Raw genomic sequence first — 15,467 nt, 5'->3', positions numbered from 1 at the left:
GCCCTGCCACACTTGGGGAGAAGGTACTGCCCATCGACGTTATGTATGCCTGAAGAAACAGCATGTCTTCAAACTCAAAGAACGAGCGCCTATGCTTCCTCCTCTCTTTCTTTTGTTAATTGGTTTCTTATTTTATCTTTATTCCATCCATCCCTACATCAATCAGCAGGTCAATCGGTGTATGCGTGAACTATTAGGTAAGCTGGTTGAACATTTGCAACCACCATATTCTGTAACTTAACTTAAGAAAGAAACTACTTACTTGATCCTCAGAGTGCACACTTACATGTTTGTGGAACTTGACACTGGAGAAAATTTGTCTGAAGTAATGTATAAATATAAAAAGAAAATGAAAAGCAAAGAAAAGAAGCCTAGGTGCTCAGGCAGGCCATCACGTAATCTCAAACCATGTGTGTTGGCTCTTAAGCATACTTGACTGTACTTATTTTGATGAAGGCTCAGAGAGAGGAGACTTCTGAGGATCGTATCCATAACAGGATGTTTAGTTTTTCTATTAGTAACATTGTCTAGATTCTGAGGACTTAATAGAGCAGATCATTTCACGAAAGAGAGGGATGATGATCAGAGTGCGCTGTCTTTGAGCCAAATACATTTTTTGTGTCACATATTTAAAGTAGATGGCATAGACAGTGGAGACCAATGTGCACTTTCCCTATCCTTCCATTTCCTTTCTCTGAGGTGCTTGAAACCTTTTCTTCTCTGCAAATGTTTACAATCAATTGCTGGTGATGGGTTTCTGATCTTGCATCATTACTTTAATAATTTGGGTATTACTGCATGCAATCGTGGTGCAGTGCACTGTCAGTTCTAATCCTACCCTGGTACAAGGGAGCAGCCAGTGATAACTATTTTGTAATGCAGCCTTGATGTGTCCCATTCCTGTCGTCACACAAAAATATACAGTTTCGCCCAAAATAATTATTTGTACACTGAATTTAAGCAGGTGTTTTAATGAATCTTCAAGAACGTGGTGGAACATCATAAGATCCAATTTTCCATAGGTTTGAAAAAATGTACTCCATATCGAAAAATGTAAGGCTTGCCTGAAAGCACCAGGCCCTTAGTAAACACAGTAATGTCCCATGTATTACGGTCGAGAGACATTATTAGAACCCCACCAGTTGTCGAAAAATCTACTTGCCCACTCGTAATTGCATCAGGTCAAACTATGTTTAGTACCAACTAGTCCCATCTGGCGAGTATATTCGGGTGGAAAGGAACAGGTGTTCTGTTCATTCAGAAAGTGAATGCAATAAAGATGCCATTAAATCTTTTTTTTATCTTGACACATTTGCTGACTGTTCAAGGAAAGAGGTCAAATGTCAGTTTGTCTTTTAACTAATTGCTGCTTGGAAAATGTTCAGTTCTTTCTCTCTTACTAGAGTTAGAGAAACATCTTCAGGCAGCTCACTTGAGAAAAATCTCTAACACATAACATTTATATGAATAGTCAGTAATTAATACTGCAAATATTTCAAAATATACCAGGAATAACAAAAGCACATTTCTTTCTGATTAAGAAGTATGATGCAAACACAGAGTTAGGTAGGAGCAAAACAAACCAGAAAACTTTACTTGGTGATGTGCAAATGACATATTTGCAGAAACTCTATTTCCAAACATTATTGTTCTTATACTATATAGTATCAGTAAAGCCGCATGTCAGTGGGCAAACTTGTGGCCATCTCAATCTAAAACCTGCTGATCACTAATGCCAGTGTGCTGCCACTCATTCTTTAGTTATGTATTTATTAAGTGATAGTTTTAAACATGATTTGACAAACATCCCTGCCCCCGTCCTAATGACAATGCTGTTAATGAACTAAGAGGCAAGTCAGAGGTCATGTGTATCCTATATCTGGCTGGATTTGTATTATATATGGGGGAAAAGAGTTTAGTCTATTAAATCAAACAAAACAGTTTTTGTACAGCAGACAAGCTGAAACTCGCACATTTGAAGGTGCTCTCATATGTGATAAAGAAGAAAATGTCGGCTCAATTAATTAAAATATTTCCCCCATTACATAATTTGAAACCAGTTTATGGGTCAAGAGCATTACCAAAAGGTCGAGTTGATTATTTAAGTCACTAGACCTTCAGGTTTAGTAACATTTTTATTATTTTTCAAGGCCTGTCCACCTTCCTCCATCTTTCCTGGATTTTTAATCCAGTCCCTTTGAAAAGTGGCAAAAACGTCTTTCCGCCTCCTGCATTTTCAGTCTCTTAATTCACCACAGTGACTTATCTAATAAAGGAATGTTTAACGAAACAAATTACATTCACTTTTGTAAAATATAAAAATGGCTTGTGGCAATATACCTGTGGTGGCAAGGATTATAGGGGGTCCGAGCTGCTGTTTACCAGAAGTGAGAATGTCCTCTCACCCCACCGTACAGCCTAACAACTAGAAAGAAAAAAAACAGCTGACCTCATAGGCAGGTGGCCTAGGGGTGCTCCCACTAAGCTCTTGTAGATTCTTTAAGGCCAGCAATATTCCCCTCTAAGCACCCTGGCGGAGATGGATTGTAACCAAAGACAGGCTGTAACCTTGCACAATGAGCCCTGGGCTGAGGGGGTTATGTCTATGTCCTACCAAGTATACTGGAATGACTCCATAATTGCAACGAACCTACTTCACTGTGTTCCATGGCATCGGAGGCCCAAGGCTGGTGTGAAAACGAGTACTCTCCACAACCTCCTAGATACAAATGGTAGGCCTTTTGAGGTGGTCCGGTGCAGTCATACCACCTTATTTCATAGCCTTACACTGCTTCCGCCCCACACCAATTAAGTGGGCAAGACGCACTCTGGTGACTCTAGCTTAACCAACCTCCTTGTGGCTTCCCAGTGAGGTTAGGGCTTCAGCCAGGGGAGATGGACTGTGAACATAACAACGTGCAATACCATGATACATCCGGCAGGGAATGAGATTGTTAGGTGGGAGTCTACCGGGAGTGACGGGATCTGCATAGAGGTTAAGTCGCTGGGATGTGGAGCTGAAGGTCGAAGCATGGAGTCATCCAACCACCCCACGACAAATGGAGTGATTGGCCAGCAGAAAGGACAAAACATGAAGTGTCATCGACAGGGAAAGCAGCACTCCCACGATGTGAAGACAAGGCACACCCTAAAGATTGCATATAGTGACCCCATAATATGTTATATTAAAAAAAAGATACATACTTATATTAGACCTAAATCACATTCCCTAAGAGATGAAAGCAGATCATGCCACTGAGGTCCTTTTTTGAAAGGGGAAACAAGCTACAAACTTAAAGCTGATTTAATGAACATGATAAACCCATTCTTTATACAGACTATAGTTTAAACTGCCTTCTCACTAGCAACAGTTGCTTTTCCCAATTTGAACCCAAGACATTTAGGGCCCGATGTAGGAAGCCTAATTCCGGTCGGTAACGGCCGAAATGACCGAATTTCGTCCGTTACCGACCGGAATTAGGCTTTTCAGATGTCGGTGGCCCTATAGTAGGATTCGATAATTTACCGAATCTGTAATTTAAGGAATCAGTAAATTACTGAATTCTTAACATACCGATTCGGTAAATCACCGAATTCTTAATGTAGAGAGCACTCAAGTGAGTGCTTTTTACATTTAAGGATTCGTTATTAACCACCAAGTATTAGTAGGTGGTAAATAACGAATACCTTTGAAAATGCAAATCAGTGCATTTTCAACAGTGCCATGTGGCAGACATACATGCCTCCTTAGGGCATGTATGTGTACCACATGTCCACACAAGCACTTTTCAGGGGTTCAACAGGGTGTCAATGTGACACCCTGCCCACCCTTGACTGTTTCCCTATTTTACCGAATCGGTATTTACCGATTCGGTAATTCACATTCATTCCTATGGGCCTCCAGGCCCATAGGAATGAATGGGAATTACTGAATCGGTAAATACCAATTCGGTAAATACCAGGGGTGGGGGAATCGTATCGCCCGACGCCCGAACCAAGTAGATTTTAATTATGGGCAAGAAGATTTATTGTCTATTTTGTCCGACAGACAAGTAGACAGGAAATCACAAAAAAATATATGAGCTGCGGGTGCTCTGGGGTCACAGCCAATTAGAAATGCTGCCAGAAAGCCTTTGGACGCCTTAGATTGGCTGGAAGCCCATGACTGGGCTCTATCTAGCACGTGATTGGTTGCAGGAATCTTGAGCTAAGGTTCAGTGTTCTAAGACGGATTCAACACTGGTGCAGGCCACCTGCTCTTGGAACGCAGCTGCCGAACGTTCAAGGGCAGGCCCCGAGGCAGGAAACACTTTTTCTGCTGCCAGGTCCCTGCGCTGTGCGCAGAGTGGGCTGGTGGTCTCTCGGCTGCTGTTTGCTGCATGCTCGATCTTCCTGTCCAGTGGGATCGGTCGAAGGCAGGCCACATATCTTTGGTGCGCTCCTGCGCACTTCCTGGAATCAGGAGCGGGAAATCGGCGTCTCTGACAAACTATGCATCCCCCAACAGGCAAGTCAGTCAGATAATGGGTTTTGCGGCCGTCCGAGTCTGAAGAAAAGTATGTTAATTGTAATTCTGCGTACAATGGTCTGGATTCAGAGAGCGTGGGGGCAGGGTTAAATGTGTGTGGCATGTTAACAATTTACAATAAGGCGGAAACCTCTCCTATCTTAATGTAACAATAGAATCAGTGCAGCGTTGATGAGTGAAAACACGATGAAAGTAAGTGTAATATAGAGAGACATTGACCTTTACTTAGTCTCTGCTTTTATGGATGAGGTCGCATTTGGGTGCACCGAGCAAACAATACTACTCTAAACACCTGGAAAGCTTACAGAAAATGCAGCCTTCTACGATTATGCAGGCGCTGTTAATAGAAACAGGTTTTAAATTGCACAGTTTTCCTGGTGTAAAATAAATCAAGCTAAAGTTGAATAAAGGAAACGCCACTTATGCAGCAGGCAGAAAGTATCTTCGTATTCCAGGCAAAGCTGTGAGTGCAGCGTATTTCACCCTGCCCACTGATATGTGATCCACTCTTGGCATCTGAAAGGTCGCAATGTCCACATTTGTGCCCAAGATGAGGTCTCCTTTACCAATACCCTCCGCTACAGTCTATATTGCCTTTTCCTTATTTCGTTACCTCCCCCTTCGCTTCATGGCTTCTCTCTTAATCAGTGTCCACAAGTTCACTTTTAATCTTGCCACTGCGGCAGAGGAAAAGCCTCACGTCCGTGCCGATTTTTATTTAATCCTGTCAAGAAACTGATTATTCTCCATATTTTGGGCCCATTCCCGTTAGCCTGTAACTTTTATTTGGTTGCATTTCTCGTCTCCCGTACCTACTGTAAACAGCCCCCACCATTCATAATGCTCTGGCAGTTTGTGCTAAATAAGCAGAGCCACTGTAATGAAACGGTAGAGAAGGTCTAAATTATGCGGCAGGGGTGACTAGATTATATAGCCACAAAAATGAGAATTATGTAGCATAATGCAGCACATTTTTGTTGATAGTATTACTTTATTATTTTGACGTATGTACACATTAACACTGCCTGTATAAATGTTTTGCCTCATTACTTTCAGATTAAGACTTAAATACACCAATATCAATGAGACCAGTCACTGCTTGTGATGGGCTTTTCCTCTGGATGTGAAGCAGGACATGTTACCTCCTTTTTAGTAACGTTTGATCTGTTTGAGCTAGCATTTACATTTTTTGTTAAAATATACAGTTTAGGCAGCATGTGTTGGATTATATGGCAAATTATGTGGGAAAACGCCTCAGCTATAGAATCTCATAATTAGAGTGGCTCTATATATAAATCATGTATATACAGGACCTGCCATAAGTGGGGGACCATCTTTCATGTGGAACAATATAAAATGGCTGAAATTGCTGGAGGAAGCTCAGGATAAAGCAAAAATGATCAAAATACAAAATTGTAGGTCTCACAATCACGTTTTATTGACAACTGGGTAAAAATAAACAATGTTCCCACCTCAGAATTGTATGCAATCCCTGTAGTGTTGCATTTATTTTGCACAGTTACGCCAGCAGTAAAAAATAAGCCCATACCAGATCCAAGGACAAGTGACTCTGCCACCTGTGGGAGTATTCATCCTATCTAGACAAAGGATTGTTTTTCTTTCCCTACATGATATGCCAATGGGTGCCTGGCTTTGTGCCTTCTTTATGTATGTGCCCATTTTCGACTATCCAAGCATCATCCCACAGACCCTCCGGATGCTCCGCTTCTGAAATAAAGAAACTGATTGCACAAGTTGCTGCAATGTTAAAACCGTATCTTTGAACAGGCTTTCCAATACTCGTATGTCCGCATTCAGCAACAGAATTGTAAGGACTTCCCGGAAGTAAAGGGTGGCCAATGGGGTGCTGGGGAGTTTGAAAGGAGAGAGACAAGTGGCAGAGAACGTGGATTTTGAAGAAAAAAGTGAGTACTTTACAAATCTCAGTGAGAAAAACGCGCACATCTATTGCTGACCTGCACCTCTTCATGTTAGGGAAGCTTACTCTGCTGGTGACATTACTAACCAGTACTGTGCACAAGAGAACCCTGTACTGCTACTGCCAGAGCTGCATATGCTCCTTGTGTGGTAGAATAATGTGGAGTTGTAGCAGTAAGTGCACAATAATATAATCACACCTTACCTGCCCAGGAGTGTAAAAGGAGAGATTGATTTAACTGTCCTTTGCTGCCTCTTGTGTATTTGTACTTGTGGATACTGCTTCAGTGAACTAAACACACCTGCTATGTTATTTTTGCTGCCCCATGAACAGTTCAGAAGCTCCGCCGAGAAGTGGTTATCCTCATCTGTATGTCTATCAGAGCATGATCACATGGGAGTATTTTTTAAACTGGACAGCTATGAGTTGGCCCTAGAATAGAGAACACCCTTCTGTCTTGCAGGTTCACATTCCAACACAGTCTATGCCAAATACTCTTCAAGAAATGTACTCAATTACCAGTCTGCCATCGGCCTGTATTTACTTTCTCTCTAAATTTGAAAATATGTCACATGCATACTGGTTAATAATTGGGTCCAGTGCACACAGACACATCTGCACACATGCTGTATATCCAGCCAGTACAACAGTTGCATTTAAGGGTGTATGACTATGCACTGCATAATTGGACTTGCATTTGCAGTATATATGGCACAGTATGTTGCACTGATTGCCGTGCAGACCCCACTTTGGTGATTTATGGAATAGGTGGGGCAAGCAAATATCTTCCCAGGACAAGTAGATTTCTGTAACATTTTGTCCATTGGCCAAGTAGATTTTTGAAAAATTTCCACACCCCTGAAATACCGAATCGTACCGATTCGGTAATACTTACCAAATATTTATCTACATTGCAGTTACCGATTATAAAATACCGAATTGGTAAAATTCGGTATTTTAGAATCGGTAAATTTTCATTACCTACATATGGGGCCCGATGTAGGTAAATCTACATTTACCACTTCATAAATACCGAATCATACCGAATCGGTATTTATGAAGTGGTAAATTAGAGGGGGGAGATGTAGGTATTTCAGATTCGGTAAATACCGAATCTGTAAGATTCGGTATTTACCGATTCTGTAAATACCAATTCGGTATCCCCCATTGCTTCCTATGGGCCTTGAAGCCCATAGGAATCAATGGGCATTACCGAATCGGTAATTACCGATTCGGTAATTACTGATTTGTGCAAGGGTGCAGGGGGTGTCACTTTGACACCCTCCAGCACCCCAAAAAAAGGCATGTGAGCCATGTGGCACACAGACATGCCCTAAGGGCATGTCGGTCTGTCACATGGCATAGGTGTGCATGCACACATGTGCATGCACACTTGGATTCGGTATTTTAACACCCAATTGGATTGGGTGTTAAAATACCGAATCTGAAGGGCCTGTGGGACTGAAAGTAGTCCCACCTACATCCCAAATTTAAAAAAAATCGGTAAAATTACCGATTCGGTATTTTTACGATTCGGTAATTTTACCGAATCGGTAAAATACCGAATCGGACAAAAAAGGTCCCCTACATCTCAGTAGGCCAAATACCGGTCGGAAACGGCCGAAATCGGCCGTTTCCGACCGGTATTAGGTACCTACATCTGGCTCCTAGCCCTTAGTCCTCTGTGGCATTTGGGCTCAAACAACAGCTGCAGATTTAACTTCCTGGTTTAAGGTGGGAGTCACAAAATGACAAGGAGGACAGTAAATAGATCACCGGTACAAATGCCATTTATTAACACTCAGCAGAACCAAAATCTTGGGACATTTTCCTGTTCTGCAATCATAAATGGCATGTGTGAGAGATCAAAAGGCGGTGCATTATTTTGCAAGTGTCAAACTTTTGATTATATTCATAAAACCAAGTAGATACAATTTACAGCACATTGCTAGTTTCCAATCATCCTTCGTTAATAATACAAAAATAACCGATCTGACAAAGGACTCGCCGAATGTAGTAACTCATTTATTAATCCACTTCGTTTCTGGTCACCTATGTGCAATTCTTTTATAATACAAAAATAACCACTCTGACAAAGAACTCACCAAATGTAGTAATTCATTATTTAATCCACTTAGCACATGGGCATGTGTTAATTTTATTGTACAGCAGGGGCTGACAAATAATTCAGAAGGAAACAGTCTTTAAAATTATGCAGCGCAGAAAGGGAACATGTAGGCCGGAAAACTTAGCAGAATTCATAGGACCAATTTATTCAGGATGTACATGGAAAAACCAAACATCTTAAACACAGTTCATTTGATTCAAAACCTGAAAATCTGCTAAAATGTCCAAGACATATTTATCTATATATGTACATACACACAAATAAAAAACATAGTTTCCACCCTCCAATGTGCATTTATGTTGTATCTTTCTGGAAACTATTTCCTCAAAAGAGGCAAAATTGTAGACAATATCTACAACATCCTTTATAAGCCACGACAGTGCAGGACACCCTCACTAGTCCTGTCCAGCATTCAAGGGCTAAACCTTTAAGGTGGAGCAACCAATATCCCTCTCGACCTCAGTTTTAAGGGAAAAAGAAATGTACTGCCTCCATTTTCATCAAATCTAAGGAAGCATCTATAGAAAGGGCACACAGAGAAGAGTAGGTCTATTTTTCTGTGTGCTCTCTGCTTAGTTTATATAAGGCCCATCCAGGATGAGGTCTGCCTACATACAACATGTGCTATAAGCATGGGAGAGTCACACACAGGGTTTGCTTATTGAGACATAAGCGTCTACAGATGTAAACTTGCAGTACAGGCCACAAGTCTACAACAGCGCCCTACATTATTGGCTTGCTGTGGTTCGCTGGGACGACTATCCTAAACAACTTCTTAACTTCTTGCTAATCCTGTGGCCCAAGAAATCACTAAGCCAAGAACTCAAGACTGTGGGGAATGGAGCTCTATGTGAGTGGTGAAAGAAATGCAAGGAAGGGAGGGAGGATGCTGAACAAGCCACCCTCAGCATTTACTCCTCAGTGTGTTTTCCTCTGCTCCTTCCCTACATGGACAGGACTTTCACACATACTGTAAATAAGTTTCTAATTTGGTTGCATTAAACGTAATCCCTACAAGGCGGCGAAAAAGGAAGGCACATCAGTTAGGGTCGTCATCCAAGATCTCTTTCACAAACGAAGCAACATCTGTCTCTCGAGTATTGTGTAGGATAAAGAACGGATGATCCTGAAATAAGGAAGGGAAACAGAAAAATCACAAAAATGTATCTTGTACGGTCAAACAAATATAGTCACAAATGAGTTGTTTGGAAGGAAAAAAACATTCAAACGGAATACCATTTGTAAATCGGTTATAGATGCCTCATTGAAAGGTTTCTCTTTTGCACTGATCTTTGCAGCACAAAGTGATATGTGTTCACAGCTTATTTGCCCTCCTTTCTTCTCCATTATACCATCATGTCCATCAAACTACTACCTTGAATGTCTCAGTCCATAGACAGGTTGGCCCATGGTCCACTGTACAGCTACTGGCCCTCAATACTTTTCTGATTGGCACCTACACATAAATAGGTGGCCCACATCTTTCCATACAACCACATCATGTAACCTCATGTCTAGGTTATCAATGTCTAATCTCCACTTAACATTTTCCACTTTGCCTCACAAGGCCCTTACTTTTTGGTTTTGGATGATAGAGGTCATCGTGCGTAGCAGGCAATCTTATGGTAGCAGTTAAGCCTGAGCACCAATCAGATAGTGCGGGTAATGATTGTAGAATGGATATCTAACACTTTCAATTGAAAAGGTTAGTGGAGTCTAATGCATTCAACTCCATTAGTAAATATACCAGAAACTCTGTTGCTCCTATTCGGGAAGGTTCTCTTCTACCTCAACCATCAATTAGGAAAGTACTGCAGTAACAAGAGTTACATGTGCCAAAAAGATGATTTAAGAAGAACTGGGAATGATAATGGGTCTCCGCTTTTAGCGGCCGAGCAATTGCCATTGACAATGCTTGTTGGCATTGTCATGCAAAAGCATGTCAGACGCATGCACACCCTTAGCAGGCAATCGGGGAATGGGGAATCCAGGTGAAGAAAATCCATTCCAAGATAGCTCACGACGCATGTGCATGCACCAAGACGCATGCATTCTTGTGCATCGTGATTAATGTGTATGCTTCATGATGCAAGGCGGACAGGTATAATTTACCAATCTAACATGGCTAACGTTCATGTCAGAAGAGTAAAAGTGCACAGTCAGTGCAAAAAATGAATCACGAGGCATGGGGGGCATTTGAAATCTACCAGGCCCGGGATGGGCAATACAAAAAATTAACTGTTCCCTTTGGAATTGGGGCAGGAAGTGGGGTGCAAAACTGGGGGTGGGGTTAGTTATAAAAAAAGGGAACATGTTTGGGGGATTATAAAAATGAAATGAGATGAGGAAGAAAATTAAGAAACAAGCCTCTAAATACTCTTTCAAAGGCTACAATTCATTTGAAACGAGATGAGGAAGAAAATTAAGAAACAAGCCTCTAAATACTTTTTCATAGACTACAATTCATTCAATCAGACCACTGGGACCGATATGCTCGCTCCTGGGCGAGACAAACACAGGAATAGAGAAGAAGTCAATGAATCAAGAGCTGCCTCGTGAGATAGACAACAAAGACATGCAATCATGGGAAGGGGCCAACCCAAAGCAGATTGTAATGTATTTAAAACAACAGGTCTGCAAGCAGACAGCAAACAAAGTCTGGAGCAGAAACCTGAAAAGGGCCAAAGGATGCATTTCTATTTCAGTCGGTAGTATGCTGAGGCAAAAGTAGCCCACGTTATAGGAGCCAGGGTGGATATCTGTGTTGTGCCTTTCCTTCAGGATAGATGTGCCATGGCCAGCTAGCACTGAACAGATGCACAGCCCACAAGCTCATTTTCTTGCTGCAGCAGAGGATCACATAGCTGTCAGTGCTATGGTGTTGTTGGCACATGACTGAGCCCTCACTAACCTCACCTCTGCTGTACACCATGTAATCTGCTACTAACTCAGTCATACACTGCAGATAATGCAAAAACAGGTCCTGGGGGGACTTGTGTTTCAGTTCAGACAGGAACTGGCTTATCAGTTCGGACTTGACGTTTCGCACGAGGAGCAGAGTCAAGAATGATTTGGATATAGTTGGGTCATAACTGAGGTGGCTAAGTGGGCGTAAAACGATGGATTGGGCAACAGCCCGAGCGCATGGCAATAGCTGTGGTTAATTCACGCATTCCATTTGTCATCTTGTTGTTTCTGTACTTCAGGTAATAGCTTTCTTGGCGAGATGCTGTCAGGCTGACCCATTCAGGCACGGACTTGGGAAATGCCTTACTAAGTCAGGTGACTCTCCATTTAGCCTTTACTTCCTGGAATGCATGCACCATTCTGATTTTTAACTAACCTTTTTGCACCCAGTTATGGTGAAGAGGGATATCCCCATTATGGACTGGACTCTGTCTTGCACCCATTTCCTTAAGCATCAAGTTAAGCTTACTGTACTCTGAAAAACTCTAAAGTAATCAAAAAGCGACAAACAAGGTTCCACACAAGTATTTACAAAGGTGCAGGGTTCTTGTTTTTAGGGATTGTTTGCGCTCCACTATGTTTCTGATTATTGCCTGTCGGGCTGGATAGTTTTCAGGTAGTGGTGCCACAGGAAAGAGGTGACCCTCCCAACCCCTCAAGAGATAGTGCTCGCGCAACACCTAATTTTTGCACAGAGTTTCCTATGCACACACAATCAAATTTAAACACTGGATAATACAGTCAATAGTCAGGTCAAACACAAATATGACATTTCTGTCCACTTCTTCTTGTTTGGGCCAATCTTATTTTTTATTGTTCGAGCTACAACGCGCCAAACTTAAAACCTATGTCTGCAGTTTTGATATACCATTGATAAAAACAGAACCATGGGTAGGAGCTCAATTTTCTCTTCAGTGAAACTTACTTTCATTGGAAACAAATATTAAACTTTTGCAGTGCCCTTACCAAAAAAGAAAAAAACCCTTTTTGGGGTTCAATAAATCAAGCTATGTTTTGCCCAATCTTCCAATCTTTAAATGGATTTAAGGAGAAAGCAAGATAATGATTCAGTTGTAATCACTGGCCTATATTTTGGAATGCTCTCTTTGGCATGACCCAGATATTGAGTCTGCCTGCGTTGAAGCTAGACAGTCAGGAGAGCTGTCCCAACAATAGTAAACACAGAAAAATAGTTGTGCTTAATCAACAGCCAGCCGGAGGGTGTCATTAGGCTTTAAAGTGTAAACATTATTACATTCCTGTGAATTCAAATGGAATAAATGCATCATGCTCGTTTAGATAATGTCAATCTCTGAGTCTGCTAAAAGGTGTCTCTAATTGTATTGTTCATGGGACACTGGTGCTCCAATCTGTCAAATAGTCTGCTTGTCTGATAAACTAGCTCGTAAATATAAAAGAAATCGGACTTGTTTAACTGGGTACAGAAAAAAGTCAATTTATATATATTTTTTAAAAGAGAGAGAGAGGGAATGTAGAAAGAAAGGGCTAGCTGAGCAATGAGCGTAGAGGTGGAGAATAAGAGACAGGATAGGGTTGTGCCTTGGAGTGACTGGTGCAGGTTTAATGAAGTTAAGAGACAGACAAGAGACCGACTAAAGTGGGCAAGCCTCTTTTCACTCAGGACTCCCATCCGCTTTTTGTATCCATTTTCTCTGCCCCCTCCAAGCCTCTTTTCAAAATTGCCTCATCCGCTTTTTCCTCCTTCTGAGCTTCTGCTCTTTCCCTAGTTTTTGTGCTTTCTTAGCTTTGTGCAACTCTTTTCTCCGTTCAGTCCTTTTGTAGCACTCTCCGCAGCTCCCTTACCAACTGCCCGTGCATTTTCCCACCTTCCCCTTCTCCTCCTTCCACTCTGCTTTCCTGCCTCTGGTTCTATACGCATAGCAGCTCGCCCACCGCCCCCCTCTCAGGACCTACTTAATGGTGGACGATGCGCACCAAAAGCCAGCCCATCTGCGCTCATCCATGCCAGCACCAGAACTCTGGTTCAATAGGCTCCCAATGATACTCCGCAGCGGGCCTTCGAACGCTCGACCTAGGGGTTCCTCCCACTGCTTCTAGATCGTACCACACACCACTGTACGACCTTTCCTCTGTACACATTGCCTGTTTTCCTGCAGCAGAATACACCCACAGACAGCCCCCAAGCACCAGCAACACCATAAACCCCTCGACTTAGTACTAAACACACTAAACCTGCACCCCAACAGCCACTCACATGCAAGCTGCTCAGAACACGATCTCTCAGCAAACATGCTACTAAGATTTGAGATCTCCTCAGCAACAATGCGCCATACCTCTTTTTCCTCACAGAAACCTGTCTCAACCCCACATCAGCAACCAACATTGCCGTGGCTATCCCAACAGGCTACAAAAACGCACGACAGGACCGCCTTCACAAACCAGAAGGAGGACTCTCCATCAAACACAAGGACACCATCAAATGCTCTACATCCGTGGAGAACGCACCTTTATGAAACACATGCACTTTAAACTACAAATCAGTGACAGGTTCACCTTAAAGGGAACCCTAGCCTACCAACCACCTGGACCGCAAATCAACTTTAGCAACCTCATCACAGACTTATTCGCCTCTTCACCATTAACTCCAGAGACTTCATACTATTTAACGATCTCAATCTCCACAACAAAGACCAAACAGACCCCTGCTCCACAGCCCTCCTTGAAAACCTGGACTACATCAGACTCACCCAGCTTGTCACAGACGCACCACACCGCAGACACACAATGTACCCAATCTTCAAGGCTGCAACAGCTGCAAGAAAATCTTCTCCATTTTCAAAGAATTCACCACCCCCAAGGCCGCAGTCAACTGCATCACGTCCTAACAGGAACACTGCACCAAACTTATCAAACTTCTTCCACAGCAAATTCGCAAACATCTAAAGGAACTTCGAATACCAACCGGACACCAGAAGTCTTATCACCAACAAAGACAGACAATTGACAGAATGGAAAATAATAGCCAGAGAAGACACAGCAGCAATCATGCAGGTGGACCACCTCTGGGTCCCAACAGATCTATGCCCCCACCACTTCTACCACATAGGAGGAGAACGCATCAGCAACACCCTCACCCACACCAACACCTTCATCAGATGCGCGACTTTCCCGAAAGACTGGAACGATGACGCAGTCAATGCCCTCCTCAAAAAAACATCAGCTTCCCCAAATGAGCTCTGCAACTTCCGGTCCATTTCACTGCTCCCCTATCCAGCCAAAGTGATGGAGAAGGCCAACAACAAACAACTCACTCACTATCCCCCTAGAACTACACCACCTTCTAGACCACACTCAATCAGGACTCCGAAGTAACCATAGTGCCAAAACTGCACTCATAGCAGCCACAGATGGCATACGAACCATACTAGATTGAGGAGAGACTACAGCACTCATCCTGCTTGATCTCTCCACAGCCTTTGACACGGTCTCTCACTAAACCATTGTCAGAAGACTCCACAACATCGGCATCCAAGGACTGGCCCTCAACTGCATTGACTCCTTCAAAGGAAGAACACAGTCTGACTACCACCCTACATATCGGAATCCAAGAACCTGATCTGCAGACCCCTCAGAGCTCATCTTAGTCCCACCCTGTTCAACATCTATATGACTCTGCTCGCTAACATCAGCATATCCCAAGGCACATCCATCATATCCTACATGGACGACACCAAACTCTTCCTATCCCTGACCGACAAGACAGCCACCACCAGAACCTACTTCACAGACTGCATGATCAAAGTAGCAGTATGGATGAGAACCAACTGCATAGAGCTCAACTCCAACAAGACAGAAGTGCTGATCTTCGGTAACAAGAACGCTCCCTGGAACTCTACCTGTTGGGCAAAGAAATAGGACCCACA

At 42.7% G+C, this 15,467-nt stretch overlaps 1 protein-coding gene across 4 annotated transcripts in view; it reads right to left on the bottom strand.

The window, feature by feature from the left end:
* Positions 1 to 8,576: 8,576 nt before the first annotated feature.
* MAP2K3 (mitogen-activated protein kinase kinase 3) overlaps positions 8,577 to 15,467 on the bottom strand; it is a 436,357-nt gene continuing 429,466 nt past the window's right edge. For all 4 annotated transcript variants that reach the window (XM_086940864.1, XM_086940865.1, XM_086940868.1 and 1 more), the window contains one exon: positions 8,577 to 9,721. In XM_086940864.1, the coding sequence (XP_086796990.1) occupies positions 9,635 to 9,721 (87 nt within the window). In that variant the 3' untranslated portion in view covers positions 8,577 to 9,634. The remainder of the gene's footprint in view (positions 9,722 to 15,467) is intronic.

This window comes from Lissotriton vulgaris, chromosome 10, assembly GCF_964263255.1.
Source record: "Lissotriton vulgaris chromosome 10, aLisVul1.2, whole genome shotgun sequence".
Classification (NCBI taxonomy): domain Eukaryota; kingdom Metazoa; phylum Chordata; class Amphibia; order Caudata; family Salamandridae; genus Lissotriton; species Lissotriton vulgaris.
Note: the sequence above shows the minus strand (reverse complement) of the source record. Positions and strands in the feature narration are given on the sequence as shown.